The 22,537-nt window shown below is 40.8% G+C and overlaps 1 protein-coding gene across 2 annotated transcripts in view; it reads right to left on the reverse strand.

Moving 5' to 3' along the window:
• The window catches only part of LOC104020365 (uncharacterized), a 218,401-nt gene that overhangs the window by 190,376 nt on the left and 5,488 nt on the right, over window positions 1-22,537 (reverse strand). For both annotated transcript variants that reach the window (XM_087746215.1, XM_087746216.1), the window contains exon 3: window positions 15,025-15,955. In XM_087746215.1, coding sequence (XP_087602341.1) covers window positions 15,025-15,495 — 471 coding nt within the window. In that variant the 5' untranslated portion in view covers window positions 15,496-15,955. The remainder of the gene's footprint in view (window positions 1-15,024; window positions 15,956-22,537) is intronic.

A 22,537-nucleotide genomic window follows, 5' to 3' on the forward strand; every position in this document is an offset into this window, starting at 1 on the left:
GTCAATATGGGTTATACAAACGGTCCACACCTCATTTTTCAAAGGAAGATAAAGCAAACTTGTTTACAATCTTCTAACCCATCCAGGTCCACTGATCATGTAGTTTTCCCCTACATGCCCTTACACATGTATTTGTGCCTGCATGCTAAACTAACCACTCCTGAAAAACTACCAGATTGCCCTCCAAAGTTTTGCATTTCCACTTTCCAGCCTTCAGGATCTTGGAAAGCACCTGCAACGTTGCTGATGGAAGGATGTTAGCAGAGTTACCAGATTTGTAGACTTAGAGAGCATTCACTTGTATTTAAGGCAGCTGAACTCACTCTGTGCACACAATATTTTCATGACTTGTGGAGCTATAAAAGTGTAGTTGCTTTTTTGGTTTCAAACTATTAAAAAAAAACAAAACAAAACAAAAAAAACCAAAACAACCCTTTTTTATCAAAAAAAAGTAACAGCAGAGTAAACACTAGACATAGCTACAGAGCTCCTTAAAAAAAGTAACCAATTTTCTTCTTTTGGAATGCTAGTACCATCAAGAGTGAAACCAGAAACTTAGCAGTCATTAGGAAACGAGGCTTCTGTACATTTTGAAAACATGAATGGGTTTGTAATCTGAACTATGTAATACACTGAAAATGTGTATTAACATATGCAGCTGGAAGGTTACAGAAGCCAGCTTAAACACTGGTACATCAACAGCTTGCAAGATTTTATTATTTGAACTCAGGAAGAAAAAGGGCTCATGACATTAAAGCTGCAGTATTTATTGTCATGCTTTCCAAACCCTGCAACTGCAAGGTTACCCCCAACAGCACTGCACACTTTCTGTTTCCTCATTTTGTACATTATAAATGTACAAAATTAATGCCTTCTTTGCCTCAGTCTTTAATAGTAAAGCTAGTCATCCTTGGGTTTTTCAGGCCCCTGAGCTGGGAGATGGAGATAGGATGCAGAGTGAAGTCCCAGTTGTCGAAGAGGTAGCAGTCACTGACCTGCTCCTCCACCTGGATGCGCACAAGTCCATGGGGCCAGATGGGATCCACCCGAGGATACTGAGGGAGCTGGCAGAGGAGCTGGCCAAGCCACTCTCCATCGTTTTCAACTGGGGAGGTCCCAGATGACTGGAAGCTAGCAAACGTGACACCCCTCTACAAGAAGGGTTGGAAGGAGGATCCGGGAAACTACAGGCCTGTCAGCCTGACCTCAGTGCTGGGGAAGGTCATGGAGCAGATCATCTTGAGTGCCATTATGCAGCAAGTGCGGGACAACCAAGGGATCGGGCCCAGCCAGCATGGGTTGACGAAAGGGAGATCCTGTTTCACTAACCTGGTCTCCTTCTATGACAAGGTGACCCGCTTAGTGGATGAGGGGAAGGCTGTGGATGTTGTCTACTTGGACTTCAGTAAGGCCTTTGACACTGTCTCCCACAGCATTCTCCTGGAGAAGCTGGCTGCTCTTGGCTTGGATGGGTGCACTCTGCGCTGGGTTAAAAACTGGCTGGACGGCCGAGCCCAGAGAGCGGTGGTGAATGGAGTCAAATCCAGTTGGCGGCCGGTCACGCGTGGTGTTCCCCAGGGCTCAGTGCTGGGGCCGGTCCTGTTCAACATCTTCATTGATGATCTGGATGAGGGGATTGAGTGCACCCTCAGTAAGTTTGCAGATGACACCAAGTTGGGTGGAAGTGTTGATCTGCTGGAGGGCAGGAAGGTCCTACAGAGAGACCTGGACAGGCTGGATCGTTGGGCTGGGGCCAACTGTATGAGGTTCAACAAGGCTAAGTGCCAAGTCCTGCACTTGGGTCACAACAACCCCATGCAATGCTACAGGCTTGGGGAGGGGTGGCTGGAGAGCTGCCTGGCTGAAAAGGACCTGGGGGTGTTGGCTGACAGCCGCCTGAACATGAGCCAGCAGTGTGCTTGGGTGGCCAAGAGGGCCAATGGCATCCTGGCTCATATCAGGAATAGTGTGGCCAGCAGGACCAGGGAGGTGATAGGGCCCCTGTACTCGGCATTGGTGAGGCCGCACCTCGAGTACTGTGTTCAGTTTTGGGCCCCTCACTACAAGAAGGACATTGAGGTGCTGGAGCACGTCCAGAGAAGGGCTACGAAGTTGGTGAAGGATCTGGAGCACAAGTCTTATGAGGAGAGGCTGAGGGAGCTGGGGTGGTTTAGTCTGGAGAAGAGGAGGCTGAGGGGAGACCTTATCGCTGTCTACAACTAGCTGAAAGGAGGCTGTAGCGAGGTGGGGGTCGGTCTCTTCTCCCCAGTAACAAGCAATAGGACGAGAGGAAACAGCCTCAAGCTGCGCCAGGGGAGGTTTAGGTTAGACATTAGGAAAAACTTCTTCACCGAAAGGGTAGTCAGGCATTGGAACAGGCTGCCCAGGGAAGGGGTTGAGTCTCCAGCCCTGGAGGTATTTAAAGAACGGATAGATGTGGTGCTCGAGGACATGGTATAGATGGACTTGGCAGTGTTAGGTTAACGGTTGAACTCGATGATCTTAAGGGTCTTTTCCAACCTTGATGATTCTATGATAAAGACTAACACACTTTTAAAATTTCTTCCTTTGCACACGTAGCTTACATTTTTATCCATTCCCCGTTTTTTCAACAAAATGGACAGGAAAACAAAAAGTACTTCAATAGTCTGATAGCAGGGAAAAACAGACCACGCAGGTGAAGTGTACAAGTCTATTGTGTCAGTGCCACCGTCACAACCTTGATTTCTGCCACCTATTACTATGCAATCTTTACCTAAGCTATTTACCTATTTCTCCTCATTTAAAAACACCTGGTATCAATACTGCCCGGCTTTAGTCAATGAACAGTTCAAACATTAAGTCATGCCTTGAGGTAGCTATCATGGAAAGGAGAAAAAAATATTTTTACCACAGGGTACAGATGAGAAAGTAGTAAATTGCCTGACTTAGTCCAATTAAAAATCAAACCCAGGAGTCGGTTATCAACACTGAGGTCTAACCATCTCCTCACTTCACCTAAATAATGTGATGCAGATTTTATGAATGTGTAAACAACTCTGGATAGCAGCAACAAATTGAATATAGAGTATGTACTTGAATTAAGTTTCTACATCAACCACAGGCAATATATCTATATACATTTCTTTCCTACCCAATAATGCTCCAGAGGAAGAAGACGAGGCTACATTAGTACAGACAACAGACAAATTGTCTAATAACAATACATTAGTATTAGACAATACTTACCCTCAAATAAAGGTTTACCTTAGCTGAAGGTCAACCTTAGCCCTAAACTAGTATTAACAAATCCAGCTGTGAGGAAAAGAGAGTCCACTACAGACCACTACGAAGTCCATGGCTGAGATGCTGTTTGCCATCACCTACTTCCCTCCAATTCAAAATTTTAACACTTGCTACAGGAATTCCACAGAAGAAAAATGCACAATCCAAGATTACTACTTTTACAGAACATTCTTAATATCTAACAGAAATGGCCAGAATTTTTGAAGATTTTTTTATTCACTACTCAAAAGCAATTAACCACAACACAGCATATTTTGAACTGTATTTTGTATGCATTTCCTGTATTTTTTTGAGAATCTTCCCCAAAAACCACTGAAAAAAAACTGATTTACGAATTTTTTTATTTCAAAATTCATTGTTAAAAATTGAAAACACAGTCTAGACTGAAGCATGGCATGTCAAGTAACCACAAAATTAACTTTTCCAAGAATTGTTTTGCAAGAAACCTTGAAATCTTGAGATTTCCAAGTTCCTAAAACGAAGTTAGAAATGTTTTCTATAGAATAACCCAAGTTCTTATCTCATTGATATCTTATCACTATATATAATCACCTTTAATATAGGGAGCCTCTAGGAGAAGTAGTCTCATAAACATCTGTTTATCAGACTTCAGTGTATCAGTTCAGTCATTGAGACCAGTGAATAAGTGTGCACAGTGTTGGTACTGAATTTCACTAAGTAACAGTAGATGAGATCCTAGGTTCTGATATCCATATCTAGAAGTAATACTTAAGGCTCAGACACTGACAGATGCAGATGTTATTAACAAGATTACAAAGTCTCCTTAGAATGGCTTTGTATCTTAGATTAGCACGTCCATTGCTTTTTTAGTTGTATCTACCGAGTTCAATTCACCAGGTCTACTGCAAACTTGGTAATCAATACCTAAGATATCTGCAGTTCTGGCAGCACAATAATCTACAGCAACCGAAAATTCCAGGAAATTGTCTTCTAAGAAGTTTTATAACTAAGTTATAGTTAAAGTTGTTGGTCTTGACTTTTTTTTTTCCCCCCACACTTATTTCAAGAATGAGGCATCAGTTACATTTGTTTTTTCATTCTTAAGGATCCTTGACAGACAAATAGGGGAACGGGATGCACGCAACTGTATAAAGTTAAGGGCTTGCAGATAAGCAGCCATGCAGTGTCCAGCAATTCTGTAATAATCCTCTTGAGCTGCAGCCACGGCAGAAGTAATGCACGCAGATGTTGCTTTTCCTTTGATGCTCCCTCTAGGAGCATCTAGGATGCAGGAAGATGTATCAACAGTTCAGAAATATCAGTAGATTATTAAGAGTACAATATTCTTTCAATTATTTAGGGTTTATATAGCCTTTTTAATTGAGAATGTGGTTCCATTCCTCACTAGAGCCATTGGAGAAGCACAGATTCAAACAGGTATTGTTACAGGAATAGTTAGGTTATGGTGTGGAGCCTAGGAACATATAACTAAGAAAAACCTCTTGCCTCTCCAGAGACGGTCCCTGCTCTCACAAGCAAGCACATCGTACAATTACTTTCAGCAATTGATGAGTTTCTGACTATAAGCACTATTAAGATTTAGTGGCAATTTTTATACGTCTCATTTTAAAACAAGATCTAAGCTGACCAGAAACAAGTCACCTCAAGCAGAGGCAATACCCACCTTTCCAAACTGAAGTTATGGATATGCCAGTTCCAAGGTAGCTCACTCTGTCCCTCCCAACAGTTTCAATGAACTACAAGGAAGCTGAAAAGCTTTGTATAAACACAGCAAATGATAAAGATCAAGAGAAAAAAACCTAGAGGGATTCTCACAGAAACTGCCCAAGGAACATACTATCCTATGTTCTGAGCACACTGTATGACTACTGACCTTACAGTGCAGTTTAACTCAAATATTATGGGCTGCTTTGACCCAGTAAATTAGTGTTTGTTTGCTGTCTTATGCTGTGTTTCATATTTATGGATGGAGAGGACTCCCAGTACTGAACTAAACAAGTGTAACACATCACCTACAAGCATTTCAGACTACATCTCATGCTTTTCCATGGGATACAACACTTTTGAGAATAATTCTGACCAGAACTTCAGTGATATGCTCGTATTTTCAGTATATTTAAAGACTGTATTTTACAAGTGCTGTGATAAATCCATGCACGACAGAAAGAAGGTTCCTATGCAGTGAGGGTCAGTATTTTCCACAAGGTACTGAGTTATGTTTACAACACTGAAACTAAGAGCTGCGTTTACCACCACATTTGTATTAACAAATGATTTCAGCATGGTCAATCAAAAAACAGCCTATACTACCTCAGTCTCAGCAGAGTATTAAGTGCTCAAAAAACCCACATAGTGCAGGAGCAATCCCAACACCAAGCAACCATTATTGGCCCATTTTGCACATAAGTCAACAGCGACATGAGACTGTCGTTGCAAACAATCAAACAGGTAAGTCAACACTGGAAATGGCTAAGCTTTCTAAAAAGTCCCCACAGACCATCGTGAAACAACAAAAAAAAAAAACCCTACCCTCCACCATCACTGCTTTCAGGCCTTTTAGGTTCTACTTTTGTACTTAGCATTACATTAATTATGGTATATAATCTTAAACTGAAGTAGAGTCTGTCAACTGACTGTTCACTGAGCCAGGTTAGGCTAATGAATAGCAAAAAATAAAACCCCAAAACAAAGGCCGATGGGTGAGGTGGAAGAATCAAAGATAAAAAAATAATCCATCTTTATTATTGAAATTGAATGAGTTTGGGGCAAATAACTTCAAGTTTCCTTCAGTTTGTGATTACTAATAGAAAGACACTTTACTGCTGCTCCCAACCAAGGAGAAGCACATATCTTACAATTGTTCCTTCTTGCCATTCCTGCTCAATCCCTAGAAACACAGTATTCCAAAACACAAAAAAAAACCCCAAAAGCAAAACAAAACCCACTAACACACAAACCACATAAGCAAAACCAAAAGAAAACCTACAACATGAATACTCTTCTCCATTATACTGAATTTTGTTAGTAATCATTTCCCTCTTGCAGAACAGAAGCTGGAAGAATGAATGTAAAGCCCACACTCATGACTTCAGCAGCAGTTCAGTGTCCCAGTTCTAAGACTACCCTTTGAAAATGATTCTAAAATCTGCAGCTTTAGCTACTACTTTCCCTGTGCATTTTCAAGTGAAAATACTATTTATTTCCTGACCTAGATCTTCATATTTCAACACTTTACTCCAGTTTTTCCTTTTTGACATTCATCTTCACATTTATTTCCATTCTGGACTTGAGCCTAGAATCTCACTTCTTTCACTGTTCAAAACCGCCTCGTTCCTCGTAAAGCCTCTCCTTAAGAGCCCACAAGGTCAAACCTACTTCATTCTATGCAAATCTTCAACTGCCAGCCTAAATTACATGTCCTCTGTCCTGCCTAACTCTGACTTTCAGAGCTGGTATTCTATGTAGGCACAACTCCAATAAAGCAATTTAGCAGAGGAAATCTAATGGCAGCACAGGCTTCACCCCTCCACAGCTGTGATTTCTCTCATAAGCTTTCCCAGTACAGGTCCAATACCTTTTTTGTATAGCATCAAATACACCTCAACTGATAACTACAAAGGATAGATGCACCCCTAAAGAATTACAAGACTCAGTGGGTCTGTGGGAAGAAATAAGTAATCCCCAAGTATAGGACAGTTTGTTAAGTGCTTTGGGAAACTATAATGATGTTTTTAGAAGTATTTAGTGAAGGCATTGACTATTTTTGCACTATGTTTGAAGAATGCTTATTGCATGCCCACAAGACAAAAAAACACACGGTTTCCTGCACATTCGCATACTTTGCCCCTTCCTAAAACCACAAAACCCCCAGCTCTTCTCATCCCAGGTTCCTTCCTCCAAACAGGTGAGAAATGATATGTATTATGACTGGGCTGAATGTGTGCAGATGCCAAAGGGCTTGTCAGATCCAGTAATAATGAAGCTGACCTTCATCAGGCTTTCCTACAATGACATCATTAATGACAGCATTAATTTAGGATCTCTACTCTATCCAATCACTGTTACGAAGTTCCTCAGAACTTATCAAATTAAATTATTCCATCTTCCATAGTTGAAAGTGGCTTGTGGCTCAGAATGTCCTTTCTGCCTCTACACAATTACATAAAGCCTCAATTCCTACAGAAAACAAGGGATAGGTTTGGTTAAAAAAAAAAAAAGAAATTTAAACAAGCAGTCACTAGGTAGGTAGTTCAACATGACGACTCTCTTTTCCAGGCAGCTGAGGGTCTACAGATACTTAACTTCAGCTGCAGCACAGAACTACCCAACCATCTGCTTATACACTACTGCTCAGATAACCACCCTCAGATGGCGGAAACAAGTTTAGAACTATCACCGTACCTGTTAGGCAGGTGTCTGTTGCAGCTGCAGGTTTTACTTCAGCAATGAATTTTCAGCATATTGGGGAATTAAGACTTTCATTTAAAAATTTCTAAATGTCATAGGAATGTTCCACTGAATCTGCCATCACTATTGATCCCACACCTTAGGGGTTTACCAAAGTCAGATGGATTTTTCCTGCTGAAGGAAAAAAAAAGATTGATCTGCAACCACAAACATTAATTTTTTTTTTTTTCTCACTTTCCTGTAGGTTTAAGAAAGCCTCTTGATGGATGCTTTGCTTTTAATTTTGCAAAACAAGGTTCGCTCATAATGAGAGCTTCTGTGCCAGGTTTCAGCCCAAGGGGAATCTGAGTTGCAGTTATAAATCCCCTAGAACACTAAAGGAAAGTACAGAAATAGAAATGCTGAGGATGACAGTAGTGTAAAATTATAGCACTTTGTTCAAAGTACACTGTAAGAAAGAACCAGAAAAGTTGCTTAGATTACTTGCTCTTCACTACATTTGTACAAACACATTAGGGAGGCTACGATTTTAACAAGGCTTAATTTTGTCTTGACAACAGGACTGGAGGAGAGAGGCAACAAAAGCAAGTTTTAATGTTGCAAATTCCAAATCAAGATTGAGTTCTATTGTGCTCAGCAGAAGAGTCAAATCCTATTTCTACAGCAATAAAACAACTTTGTACTGTGTGTAATCCTAATTAGGGTTTACTTGGCATAAATAAAACTTTTCAACAGCACTAATGACACCACAATCTATTCTCCATTCAGCAAGCCAGTAAACAATCTGGTTTACACTTTTTACATTCACAGTTTATATGGGGCAGATAACACCCTTTATACAGCAAAAAGCCAATACAGTCTGCTCAGTGGTAGTTCAGACAGTTCTGGATTTTGAACTAATTATTGTATTGAATTTTGTCTTGATCAACCATTTATTTTCCATCTGAATTTTACCTACTCAATCAATGTTAGCACAGAAAGTAACAGTGTTTTTCAAAAACAAACCTCACTTGATTTGATCATGTACTGATCTGGCCCAAAGAGAACACTCCTCACTCTGAGCAAGTTAACTACTGTAATTATCAAAAGGATACCGCGCAGCAGCGTAAAGGCTGAAGAGTTACCCTGAAAGACGCTGCATAATTTGCCGTCAATGCTAGTTTAAACGACTGCCTCCACTAGGAGGGGTATACCTTGTCCAGAACACTGTTTATATTCAAAAACTGACTGTGCTGAATTGCATTTGTTTGGAAAAAAGAAGTTACGTGAAAGCAAAGTGTCATTGCACAGCATAACTCAAACATTACCAGTCATTAAAGCTGGGGGCAGGCTAATACATAGGAAAAACAGTCATTACAGAAACACCTACCAGACTCTGAAACAGACAGGAGTACGACACAGAATGATGCAGGACAAAAGCATGACCCTGCATCACGGCAATCCAATCTGAAAGCAATTAAATAATTACCAATAACAATATCTCAAAAATATCAATTAACTCATTGATAACTGACCATGCACTGTAATTTCAGTGGGAAGAAGCCTTCCTACATCCTGTCAGTCATTCACTGGTGTCAACAAAGACTTCGGGGGAAAAAAAATTCACTCAGTTGAGCTGGTGAACCCAAAAGGAAGCAATAATAAGACTTAATGACCTGCAGTGTTATTGCACTTTCTACATAACTATAATTAGCAAAAATAGTATAAATGTATTTTCTCCAGCCTGGTCCTTGACAGGTGGACTTAATGATTAACGCCAATTTACTCAGATTAAAGAAACAAGATAACGCACAATGCAGAAAGAATATTTTCCATTTTCCTAACAAGATACAGAAATACCACTCTAGAAAGCTGCAGACAGCATGAGAAATTTGTCTGAAACAAAAATGAGAACTCCTTTGCTTAATAACATAGGCCTATATGATAGAGGTCATTAAGATTCTCTTAACCATGCCAGAGACTTAAAAAAAATAGTACCCTTTCCATTATCCTCAGTAGGGTCACCACTTCAAAAAACAAAGAAAAGAAAAACAAAACCAAAACAAACCAACACTCAAGGAAGGATGCATTAGAGCAGTATACTATAACAGTGGTTTCATATGACCAACTTGAACTACCTGACTTCCAATGCATTTATTTCCTTAAAAGTGCAAAACTACTGTTCTGGCTTTAATGAGTTGAAATTTAACTAATTTTTTCAATGGCTCTTACAGCTAGAACATAGTAAATTCTACAACAAAACCTGAATTCAAAGTACAGAAGCATGTACCCAGCTTGAAAAATATGAGCACTGCCCCCCCAAAAGAGTCACAAGAGGCATCACTGGAACAGTTCAAAACACAGGTCATCTTGCAAAATCTTAATTTCATTTTTTAAAATTAGACAGAAAAAATAACGCTGCAAAACTATGTGAAGTTAAAAAGTTGTTCCAAAAGCACCAAAAGTCATTTTAAATGCTAGAAACTGAGGTTAAAAATATTTTATGCAATCCAGAACTCATTTCTATTTCCTTATTTCATTATGAATTTCAAAATGCATTTTCTGCAAAACATCAAACATTTCTGAATTAGCTGGGAGATTGTAATATGATGTATTTATCACACATTTTAAATTGATTTTGTTGATGGCTAGGTAGTTAAGTCTATTTCCTTCCTTACAAATGAGTTCTGAACTCTGATCAGAGCTCTTGTAGCTCAGTGTTCCTTGTTGCTCTATGCATTTATTGTTATAGCATTTTAAAGGCACAACATTTCAGATAAAATATTTACTTACTCTGGAGAACAAATACTACATCTTCTGGTATTATCAAGCTCTCCAATTTCACACCTAGCCCACATGCCTTAAACCTGACAGCCAGAAGCACTGCCAGCAATAATGCCCCTTTTTATTTCAGGCTTCATAGAGATCTCATTTTCTTCCAAACTAACTGCAAGAAGTGTAAGTAAGATCACAACTTGCTGCATACAAAATTCCAACAAGAGTTACTTCACTCAGCAACTAAACAGCCACTGGATAGAGAGGACACTTGATCATTATGAACACAAGCAACACAGAAGTAAAAATTAATTCTGGCAGCAATAGCTTTTGGTAACGGCTGCCTTTTACTTTTGAGGATCTGCAAGGTGCACAGACTCTCCAAAATTATTTTTAGATTGAAAGGAAGCCCAAGAATTGCACTAGACCTTAGGCAGCTCGGCAGAAGTGTTAAGATTGTAAGATTTGCTAACACAAACACAAGCCACTTCTGTGACTTCCAGTAAATTCAAGCAGCAACAACATTTCTTTTGAAGAAACTGCTTAAGAGCTCTACTACTGCCCTCACCAACGTAAGCATGCACCTTGCCCAGAACTTTGAAGGCATGTAACCTCTTCCCATCTCTCTGAAATTCAACCGAAACACTGGGGAAAGAAAAACACCAGAAAGTTTGTAAGGTAGTTCACTGATAAAGAAAACTGGGTGTGACCAATCGTAGCCAAATATTTAAGTCAGAATTATCTACTGAATATACAGTTCATGTTCCCTGTTACTCTATCACTTATGTTCACTCTCCTCCTACTTCCTATAACAAATTTAGGACTACATGCCAGGAAAAAAAAAACATTACTGTATACTCCATAAAAAGCAATACCTTTTGTCTCTTCTACTTCTCATAAGCTGTTCCTTTCCCAAGTACTTTTCATTTCAACTGTCAAGAGCCCTGCTAAATAGGATCAGAGGCACGTAAAAAAAAAGTTACATATACACCAAGTTTTGACAGGACAATCCATTACATCCTTCAGAAACAGAGCTGTCTGTAAATACAAGGAAGAGAAATATTTACGTAGGCTTTCCATAACTTTTGATGCTTCATCTTCAAAATACCCTGCCTTTACCTGATCTCTACGATTCATCTGCCAACATCAAGTATCACAGGCAGTCAGAAAAACAGAACAACTATAAGCAGTAAGTTCACATTCATTCTCTTAAATATAGCTCTAAGTTTCTCAAAGGCAAATGTCACATTTATGACACCTGTCTTATCCCAAAATACGTAACTTAAATGTGAGCACATGCCAAAGCACCATGAGCTCTCATTCTACTTTGGAGAATCACTTCAATTCAATAAAAAGTGGAGCAGCTACTTAACTGAAATCACATCTTGAGCTTGCTTTTCCAAACAAAAACTTCAATATGACCCGACACTCTCAATGCCTTTCATTCCTCTGACTTTGGATTTAGTTAGAGCAGTGACAGGAGCAGCGTTAGGCACAGTTACTGCAGAGCAACCATACCAGGTAGCCGCCAGGGACTATCCTAATGCCCCAGTTCATTCACCGGTTGAAGATATGGCATGAAGAGGTTCTGTTAGCAAGGACGCAAGCACATTCTCCAGTGCTGCGTAAGACCTGAGAAAGCCACTGCTTAGCCACAACAGAAGAATACTGGAAACCTACTGTATTGCGGGACAGTAACTGGTGGCTGACAGTGTGATGGACGGGTGGGGTCATCTGCCCACAAATTTCCAATTCCCTAATGAATGGAAACCGCTCTCCCCACCTGACAGACCTGTTACCCAGGCTCCTAATGCAGCCTGAAAAGGTGTACTTCCTTGCCATCAAGATAATCTGCCCTTGAAGGAAAGCAAACACTCTTGGTGGATTCATCACATATCACTTAAGTATTCCTACATATAGGAACGGTCCGCTTTCAAGCGGATTGCCTCTCATTCCTGTCCTGTAGTGCAGGAAATAGGGACTTAAACCAGTTTTATATTTTGCATAGCCTGAAAGGGCCCAGAGATACCATCTTTCAGCACTGCCATTGCTTGAAAGAGATGGCAACAGAAGCAAAGTACACGTAGAGACCATCTTGAATCCAATCCAGCTTCAATACCTCAAGCTTTATAGTATGACTTTGCCACACTACTTTATTTCACTCTACCCTTTTAATAGGATACCTACGTTATTCGATTTATTTAAAAATAAAACACATCAAGCTTTGGTTTCCTCAGCAACAATCAGACATTAGTGATGGATCCTGAAACCATCACTTCCACAGCAGAACTCCCCTGATGTTACCACCTACTTCTCTTCCCCTGCTTCTTCCCTCCTGTAAGTAGGTAGGCCATCTTTACACATACTAGCATTAACTTGTTTTACTTTGACAGCCCTGCCTTCTCAGCAATCTGCTAACCAGCATCAATGAGAAAGGCTCAAAACAAGTACCGCTAAAAATACACAAACTCAAATGTATTTCCCAAGACATAACAACAATTAGGGGAGAAATAGGCAAGATGACTTTTCAAAAAGCTTGGTTCTGATGTATTCCCTGCAATAATCAACAACTTAAACTTTGATTTTTTTTTTTTTTAAAGGCACACTGAGCTATTTGTGAGCAGGTCCATAAAAGGGATTCAGATCCAATTACCACACTGCAAAGACACCCCCCCACCCCACCTCTCCTCTCCTCCCCTTTTTAAGGGGTAAAAAACTGCGCACGCGCACTTTGATGCATTCCACTTGTTAATTAAAAATGTAATTATCCCGCCTCCCAGCTTAAGACTTTAAATCGTGCATCTGCAATGACCTTACACAAAAGAAACTGAGGCAACTGCTACAGCAAAAGATGGTACATATGGAAAGAAATACACACTGAAAGAAATTACCCACTCAAAGAGTAAACTGTGAACTCTTTTATACTGAAAAGCCCTATACAGTGCTTATACCTGATAAATGATTGGTTAAAAATATAAAGATTCTCCCCACAAACACACACATTTTCCTTACAATCAGAACATGACTCTACTCACATCTTGCTGTATTTTGAGCGAGATCACCTAAAAGCCACAAGCTTACCCCAGTCTAGTGGGGCAAAAGAGGAATTCAGCAGAAGTAATGGGCTTAGCAAGAATAATCAGTGGTTTACTCTGCATGCAATAAAATAGAAGCTGAAGGAAATGTTCTGATTTTTGGCCTCAAGCTGGATGTACTGTTCAGCCAGCACTCTGAGGTTTTTGTTTTGCATGTAAGTCAACAACTCACCCAGGTCCATAGCGCTGTTTACCAGTAACTGCCTTATATATATATTTTTTGTTATCCCACACTATTTGAACTAACAAGCATTCATACAGAAAGAGAAAAAAAATTACTATCAGGTTTTGAACAAAAGCAAAACAAATAAATATCACCACACAGAAGGAAACTTTCTTTTTGTATATATTTATTTCATGTACTTGTAAACTGCCCCTTTTCTTTCTTCTGTTAGCTGTGCAGACACGGATATTTGAGAGCCTCTTGTGAAGACAGACGACGGTTAACCTGAGTGACCAACACAGGCGCACTACCAAGAACCCAAAACCTGCACAAGCTGGGGAACTTCTAACACATACTTACTTGACTCAGAGGCTTGGAGGAAGGCCTGAGCCAAATTTCTCCATTCGGATAGGTACGGACCATAGCTACGTATGGTTTCTGCCTCAAAGAGCTTACAATCTAGCTGGTCAAAACATCTTTTTACTGCTAGACAAGCTCAGGAGACAGGGAATGCCTGGTGCGCCTCGCATTTCAGACTGATTAATGAGAGGGAACCCTTTTAAAAGTCATACACCTGCAAATTAAACAGATAGGACAGAACATAATTGGGAAAAAACCCAATACCACAGCACTGCTGACTCCAAACCAACACAACTGAAGAGACAACCTCTCAGCTGAGAACCAGCGTATTACTACTTTTATAGCCCAGCCAGCCTCGTTGTCCACCTCTCTCCCACGGTGCCGAAGCTGCCAGCCGGCTCGGGTGAGCCCATTTCTACCCTAACAGTTTTCCACAGCGAACTAAGGAGAAAGGCGAGGATCCCCTCGGCGCTCTCGAAGGGCCTGCGAGCGCAGCAGCGCAGGTGAGCGCCGGAGCTACCCCCGGTGGCGTACCCACAGCACGAAACCCCGCGGCCGCCGGGGGAGTAAAACCGCCTGCGAGATTACGAGCGTGAGGGAAGGAGCCCGGGGAAAGTAGGACGATTTCTCTGCAGGGACCGAAGCCCGGTGCGGGCAGCCTCCTTCGGCTGCCGCGCTGCCCGCTTCCCGTCACGGCGCCGCGGGAAACGATCCGGCTTTCACCGGAGAGACGGGGGGAAACCATTCTCGGGAGACGTTTCCAAGAAGCGGCACCACATCCCCCACGAAGTTGGAAGCTTCTGGAAGTTGTACTTCGTTAAGAGAGCGAGCGGTCACCACCTCCCGCCGCTAGTTACCGTCTCGGGCCCGGCCCCTACCCCTCGCCCCCCTCCCCAGCCACCGGGAGCCGCCGCGGCCCAGCCGACCCCCGCCGGCGGGAACCCCCCGCCTCGCCCCGGTGACAGCCGCCAGCATCACCTTCATGCCGCGTCTCCCGGAGCACCGCCCGGCGGGGATGGAGGGCGGGCGGCCGTCACCGTCGGCTTCGTCCCCGTCTCCCCCGGCGCTGGGGCTCCGGCTCCTCCTGCCCGATGTAAACACACACCGGCGGGAGGCGGGAGGGTGGGCCGAGGGGGGCAGCGCCATGGCAACCCCGGCCGGAAGAGGAAGCGCGGGGGTCAGGGGCCGCCATCTTGTCGGGGGGCGCTGCCGCGGGGGGCAGCCGGTCTCTCCCTCGGCGGTGAATCCTGGCGCCGAGGCCCCGTCCTGCCGGGGGAGGCGGCCGCGGGGGCCTGCGTGGGGCTCTCGGTAACGCTCCGGGAGAGTCAGAGCCGAGAAGCTCCAACGAAGCTCCAGGCCTCCGGGCAGCCTTCGCTGAGAAACCCTGCCAGCCACGCCGCAGTGAAAAACGCTTCCTGACATTTGATGTTGAAATGAATTGTAACACATTCACCGCCTCAAATTTCCATAGCATACCTGATGGGAATGCAGCAAAGAGCGGTGAATTGACCCGGCCGTAGTCAAACAAGGAGGTGGTGTTTGGCCAAGACGAGGAGCCTCGCGCTATGCTCGCCATCGTCAACCGCTCCTAGTCAAGTGCTGAGTTACCAGGAGAGATTGGGGCTCGCTCACGTTGCCCTTGGCCACTGTAGCATGGCTCCAGCTCGCAGGCGGGGTTTTGCCCACTGTTGCTGCTTCACAGGAGCGTGTACTGTTTGGTGGTGAAGAGGAAAGTCTCTGGAAATGGTCTTTGGCACATAAAGTCATCTTTCTCATGTGTTACTTTAAAAGTATCATCAGACACAATCACATACATGGGTAGAAAGGTGTTAACTGCCAGCACATGGTTTAATGCAATGAAGAGACCCAGACAAAGCAAAACAAAAAGGGTGGTTTGCAGTAATGATTCCTGCAATTGAGAGATAAAATCACGTTAAGCAAATGATGGTGATGGGAGTTCAATTTTCTCTGGTTTAGTATTATTCCACAGGTGAATATTAAGTTAGTACATTGTGTAGAGAACATAACTACAACTTGACAAGTGGTTGAATCCAAAAGAAGAAAGATTGCTTGTGTTCCCTTTTTTCACCCCTTGACTGAGAAACTTTGCAGTTTTTTCCTCTAAAGAATTTGCCCTTGGCAGCCATGTAAGTCTTCTAAATCATTCTTCAGTACAGCAGACCCTATTTAGTCAGCAACACAAAAGGAAAAATGTGCTAGCTTAAAGGCTAGAAATGCTTTCTCTCGGTGCACAATGGAAGAAAAGCAGTTAATTTTTTTTGTTTCATATTGTCTTTTCTAACCTGCAGAACCTCCTTGGAGAGCAGAGGTAGAGTGGTACCCTAAGACTAGTATTCATTTTTCAGTTAAATAAGAAACTCTTGAAAGACACCAAAGTAATTCCCTTGCCCCACATGGACTGACAATTACAGAGACCCCTTTCCTTTGCTTCTCACAACACAACCATGCGTTAAATAATTCTCTTGATCGCTTCTCAGAGGACATATCCTACAACCCCTTCCTGGCACAAATTCTCATAGCAGAATTTACAATTTGTTCTTCACCTATACGCATACTTCACTTCAAGCATGTGAATCTTCTCAGAAGACCAGTAGTGGAAGCCAGCGAATTCAGGGAAGGTTTCATGGACCGCATTAATTTCTACAGACATGCACATATATATGCGTGTTCATATATAAGCACACCTACTATGTATATTGAGATATTACCCTATTATAACATATAAAATACTAACTGTAATAACATAACCAAAATATAAATCCTCTCCTCAACACACTATATAACAAAATTTATATCAAATAATCTTGTCAATAGTATTAGTAGAATTAGATTTATTAGATTTTTAATTGCATAATAGAAATCCATATTTATGTTCTAGTCAGATGGTGAGTAGAAAGTAGTTCATGTCATGTTTGTGTTGAGTATAACATGTAAATTATAGCCCAATTCCCAATAAAAGAATATTGCCCAAATTATAAAGGGTTAAAGAATAAACTATCTTTTCCCTCATCAAGGTAAAATGAGTCATTCTAGTGAAGTTCAAAATAATGCAGCTTTCTACATTTAAAATTCAAAATTTCAGATGAACATAACATGATTTCTCAGGAAGTTCCTACGCCCCTGAAATAAAATATGTGCAATCTTTTAAACAAGTTAACATTAGGTTGTCATGTTTGTGATGTCCATAGAACATTCAAAGAATGTTCCAGCTGAAAAATCAGAATATTCTGGATGACAGACAAATCGGGACAGGGGGGGAAGAATGGGGAATAATAAGGTTTTTACTTTACGCTAGGCACAGAATGTCCTTTATTCCTGAAACTATTTCAGCAGCTACCAAAAATATTTCCTAACAAAAAATTAATGCAGGCTACGTACACACTAACAGATATTGCAGCTCATAGGGTATGATTTTGTTCAGTGAAACAGTTGGTGCTGAGGACACTAGGTCCTTATTATATATATTTCAGAGGGTGATTGGTTTGAACAAGCTCTAATACTTTAGACTGAATGCCCATTAATGACTGTAACAACTGTGCACCTGGAATAAGTTTTTCCAATTTGGTTTCATCCAAAAGGATTTAATCCAGTTAACGCACTCCAAGCCTGCTCTGGTGAGATTCACCTCAAAAGTGCATCTTTATCAAAGCAAAAAGGCTAGTGTAGATGTTTCCATAGTTAAACTCCACTGTTTGTAAATCAAAAGTGATGTCTTTATAATGCGGAAATACCCTTCCCAGCCTTCCTGAGGCACGGACCACTCTAGGAGATTTACCTACCCAGAAGTTTCAGTGAAGGCTGAGGATCTCAAACATCTTACATGACTAAAGCACGGTTCACTTCTAATTTCCTTCAAGGTATTGAAACCAGTGAAAAAAATATTTTGACCTTCAGATTTGGTCACAGTACATTCCTAAACTACTTTTTACAAGAAAAAGAAATATATTTTCATAAAAGTTATCATTCTTTGTGTAGGGGTGAGTGTGTGTGTGAGAGTGTGATATTAGGGCATAATTTTTGCTGTGTAAGCTAGAAAGGACACTCCTCTGGTACAGCATAGCATAATGGCATCTCCCTGTCATGTGTCCTAACTTTAGGAGATGAGACTTCAGCACTTTTTGCCTATGCTGATGACCAGACACTGGTTCAGAGATAGAGTCTGATCTACAACTGAGATTCCAAATCTCACCCCTACAATGATAGAGCTTTCCCTTAGATGTATTTTAACATATTGAGATAATTAATGATCATTGTAAAGCATTCAGGTGGACCGAAGCATTAAAACGGAGATAATCGATATCAAATTGGACTGCTGTGAGGTTCTATTTCACCTTTCCATACTAGCCACCTGAGTGCAGGTGACTGGCATCAGAGAGCAAAATTGCCCTGTCTTGTTACCCCTGTTTACCTCCGTGCTCTTTTCAGCCCTAGTTTCTCATGTCACCTACTTGGCCTGTGTGACATTCAAACAGCCTTCACCTTGCCTGCTGTTAAAAAGGGTAATGCAGCATAAAAGAAATGCCATGTGATATAAGACTGGAAAACAATAAACAGTAATAATTCATTGTAACAGGTAGTCACGATATGGTGGCAGTAGTTGGCTCATGTGCTAAAGGGTCCTGGTAGAAAGGAAATTATTTCTAGACAATGTAGCATTTACAACTCCTCCAGACCTCTCTGTTCCAGATCAAAAAAAATTCTCCCTTACCTTGAGAAAATAAATTGGCCACTGGCCCTATCAAGCATCCCGAGAACACGCAGCAAACGAATTAGCCACAACTTTGCAGAAATGTAGGCAGTAGCCTTTCCTCATGCTTCGTCTTGGTGAAGGACTTTTGTATTGAGATAAGTACCCTGAATTTGTATATTTTATAGGCTTATATAGCTGTCAGTACAGCAGCACTTGATTCTCTCTTTCCTAACTTCACCCTTACAACATCACTGGAAGGTAGGGAGGTACTTGCTGCATTGGGTAGCTGGATATTGAAGAACACTCCAACTCCAGCAGAGAATTCATAAAACTTTCTCTGAGAATGAAGTTCAGATTTCTGAAGGCCTAAAGGTGACTAAACCAAGGGAAGTTACATACCTACAGCAGTCAGTTCCCTAAACACCACCATACATTGGAATCTGAATGAGGTATCAGATGCCACAGAAAACATCTGTGGCAAAGCAAGGAGCATCACTTAGTCTCCTTTGTCCTGGACTAGTAACAGCCTAATTCAGGAACTGACTCCTTTTAAATGCTTGTCCCTGTTCCTTTTAAAACATCAATAAATCCTAATCACATAACAAGAAAAGCATAGACAATCTTGAGATTCGGCCGTGTCATTGGAAGCCACGATTCCTAGCTGTAGAAAGGAGTGTTCAGAGGTTCCCAGGTCTCTACCCGCCCTCTCCCGAGGGGAGCCTGTGGCACTCAAGCTGAAAAATTTGAAATGTCAAAAGTTCACATGCGATAGGGGTTTTTCCTCTGGGAGGATTTCAGTGTTTTACATGGCATTTTAGTGTTTGGTGTACGGGTATGTTGAAAAGCAAAAGAATGGCTCGGTGTTGCATGAAATAAAGGTAAGCCATGGTTCCCCTCGGCACAGGGAATTCTTTTTATCAGGAAAGATGAGAGGTATCAAGAAGGGGAATAGAATCAAGTGTAGCCAAGTGACCAGCATATTCTCGAATGCCTGTTTAGGGGATGGTAACAATAGGAGATTTATTAATAGTTTCTGAAATTAGTTATAGCTGGATTTGATATATTATTGCCTACCTTCGGGCATATGACTTCTGGGTCTTGCAGATGGAAAGGAAGAGATTTTGATGTTTCTAAATAATCCATTACACTCCTCATGTTTAAAGCAGATTTGGTGACCGTAGACTATTAAAAATGGATACTTACATCAGTACTGTTGCACAAATTAATGCAAGCAACAGCAAGATTTGAGAGCATTTGAAATCTAAAAATAAGGAAATATTTTTCCTACCAATGTCTTTTCAATATCTATGCTATAGAATAGATCTGTTTAATAAAATACTTCATAATAAGGGTAAGGGTCATGTTGTGCATTAAAACAAACTCATGCCCGAACACTGACGCTGCATCGTTTGGTAATAATAGGGAGGATGGAGACTATACAGCCCAAACAATCTCCCTGGTATATCTGCATGTCTTAAGCCTTACTGAGAATGGAATGAAAAGTTTGCAAGGGGAACACAGATTTAACTAGCTATTTTCACCATCTGAGCTGAAAGGCAAAATATGAAGACCAGACACAGAGATGTTCATTAAAATAGTAAACTTCTTTCCACCTCACAGATAACAACTGTTCAGAACAAATTATTTTCACTCTCAAAGCTATTCTCTTCATGGATATTGCACAGCTCAAGAGATCCGTCATTTTTGGTCTAGGGTTCATTTTTTCCTCCAAGTTTTTTGCTCATGGTTACACCTCACACATGCATGAAGAGACAGTGCAGCAGCTCCACTGTGAAATACCAAGAACGTTTAAGAGTTATTTGCAGAACAGCGTAGTAGACTGTGCTGCTGGCAAGCCTTCAGAGCTTGATAGACCTAATTCTCCTGCATCTCAGCTTCAGGTCACTGTGAGCTTCCCTGTTGATGGGAGAGCAAAATAACAAAGACATTGACAGATTTGTCCCTTGTAAATAATTTTTACTATTGATGACTAATACTACATCCTCCTTTTTTATCATAAGTGTTAAAAATAAGCTGGAAAACTACTTGTGATTGACCTTTGCTTTCATAATGTTTTTAATTCCCCTTTTCCCCCCCTCATTGAGTGTTGTTACATTACTAACAGGCTTGGGCATGTTAAATATAAAAGTATTATTCTTACAGGGGAGCCCTAAGCAATACTATAAAGATGTGATTTATACAATACTGAAAAATGGCAGTAATAGAAAGAAAAATATATCAGTCCTTGTACCGAGCTGAAATCGTCTAGCTATCAAGTAGATATATGGAAAGAATTCAGTACATATTGCTGCTTTGGATTACAAATGGTACTTCAGCTTTAGTCTGTTGGGTTTTTTTCCCCCCCCTCTTATTGGGAAAGTTCTTACATAAAATCCATTTCAAATATCTTTAATAAAGATCCTTCTGCCTAGGGATACAACACTCACCTATTACCTTCTAGAGCTGTACTGTAATCAGTCTGCCCACTTCTCTGAATGCAAATGTTTTTTGCTCAATTGTGTAAAATCCTGAACTCCACATATCAGCTTGGCTTATCATGTCATTATTTTTGATTCTTTGTTGTGTTTCTTTATAGTTCTTCGAGAGAGCATTGTTAAATGAGGCTAGCTGTTTAATGCCTGTGACCGAGCCTTTCACAAACTGTTCCATGACAAGAAAATAAACATATCAAAGATGATATGAGGAGACACTGAACTATGACCATGGTCTGCTTGTTCTCAGAGCACCAAGAATGAATGATTTTCTATTACACTATGGCAGGCAGTATTTCATGATGCTTAGATTATATGGCCAAGGCACTTCCACCAACAGATGATTGCATCTTCTAGAGAGATTTTTACAAAATGGGTTGTATAAGAAAGAGCATATTGTTGGCAGCCAAGGATGCTTAGAGCCTGATTTTTCACCTGCCATGCATCTTATATCACACACATCCCTGCAAACACAGTACACACTTGCTAGAAAATGCTACCACCTGGAAGGATAGCATAAATGATAAGGTGAGAATAGCCATTATAGAAGCATAACTATAACAGTTGCACCTCCTGTTCATTAGATAATAGTTATAGGAGCATTTGGGGAATAAAATACTTTCATTCACTGAAGTCATACAAAATTCCCCACTAATTTCCACAGGGCTAGTATTTTGTTTCAGTTTGATAGCAATATATTAGATACCCCATGAGTTTAATTCTCAAACTGGTCAAGAATTGTATTTTCACCAAAGTTCATATTTTTGCTCTTTTTTATTAGAATTTGCCTTCTTTGAGAATGAAGAAGATATTATTTTAGTTTAATTTTAAAATTTAATAAAAGTAGTCAGTTTGTTCATATAATATATGGTTAGCTTTGCATCACTGGGAAAAATAAACTGACAAGATTTGGAAGCACTTTATACCAAATAAACTGTGAAAGCATCTATGCTTATATGGTTCCAAAATTAAAAAACTCAGATGAGATTAATTGAAAAATCTATAAAGATTCACCAGCCTTAAAAGCAACTGGAAGCTGCATTTCATAAAAAGCTGTGTATTTGGCAATGAAAGGAGGTTTTGATAATTTTAATGAGGGAAAAAAGTGAAAATAAGTGGGTTTGAACTTTTGAGTTCACTTAAACAAAGCTGCTGTATTTCATATGCCTTTAGTTATAGAGCACGAAGGCAATTTATTTTTTTATGTTGGCTTCAGATCCTTGCAATAGAAAACTGTCTCTGCCAAAATGCCAGGATACATAACCGGGTTCACATATGGGCTTCCCAG

The sequence above is a fragment of the Nipponia nippon genome, unplaced genomic scaffold (genome assembly GCF_047370975.1).
Source record: "Nipponia nippon isolate SJK-2023a ecotype South Korea unplaced genomic scaffold, ASM4737097v1 scaffold_10, whole genome shotgun sequence".
NCBI classification, from domain to species: domain Eukaryota; kingdom Metazoa; phylum Chordata; class Aves; order Pelecaniformes; family Threskiornithidae; genus Nipponia; species Nipponia nippon.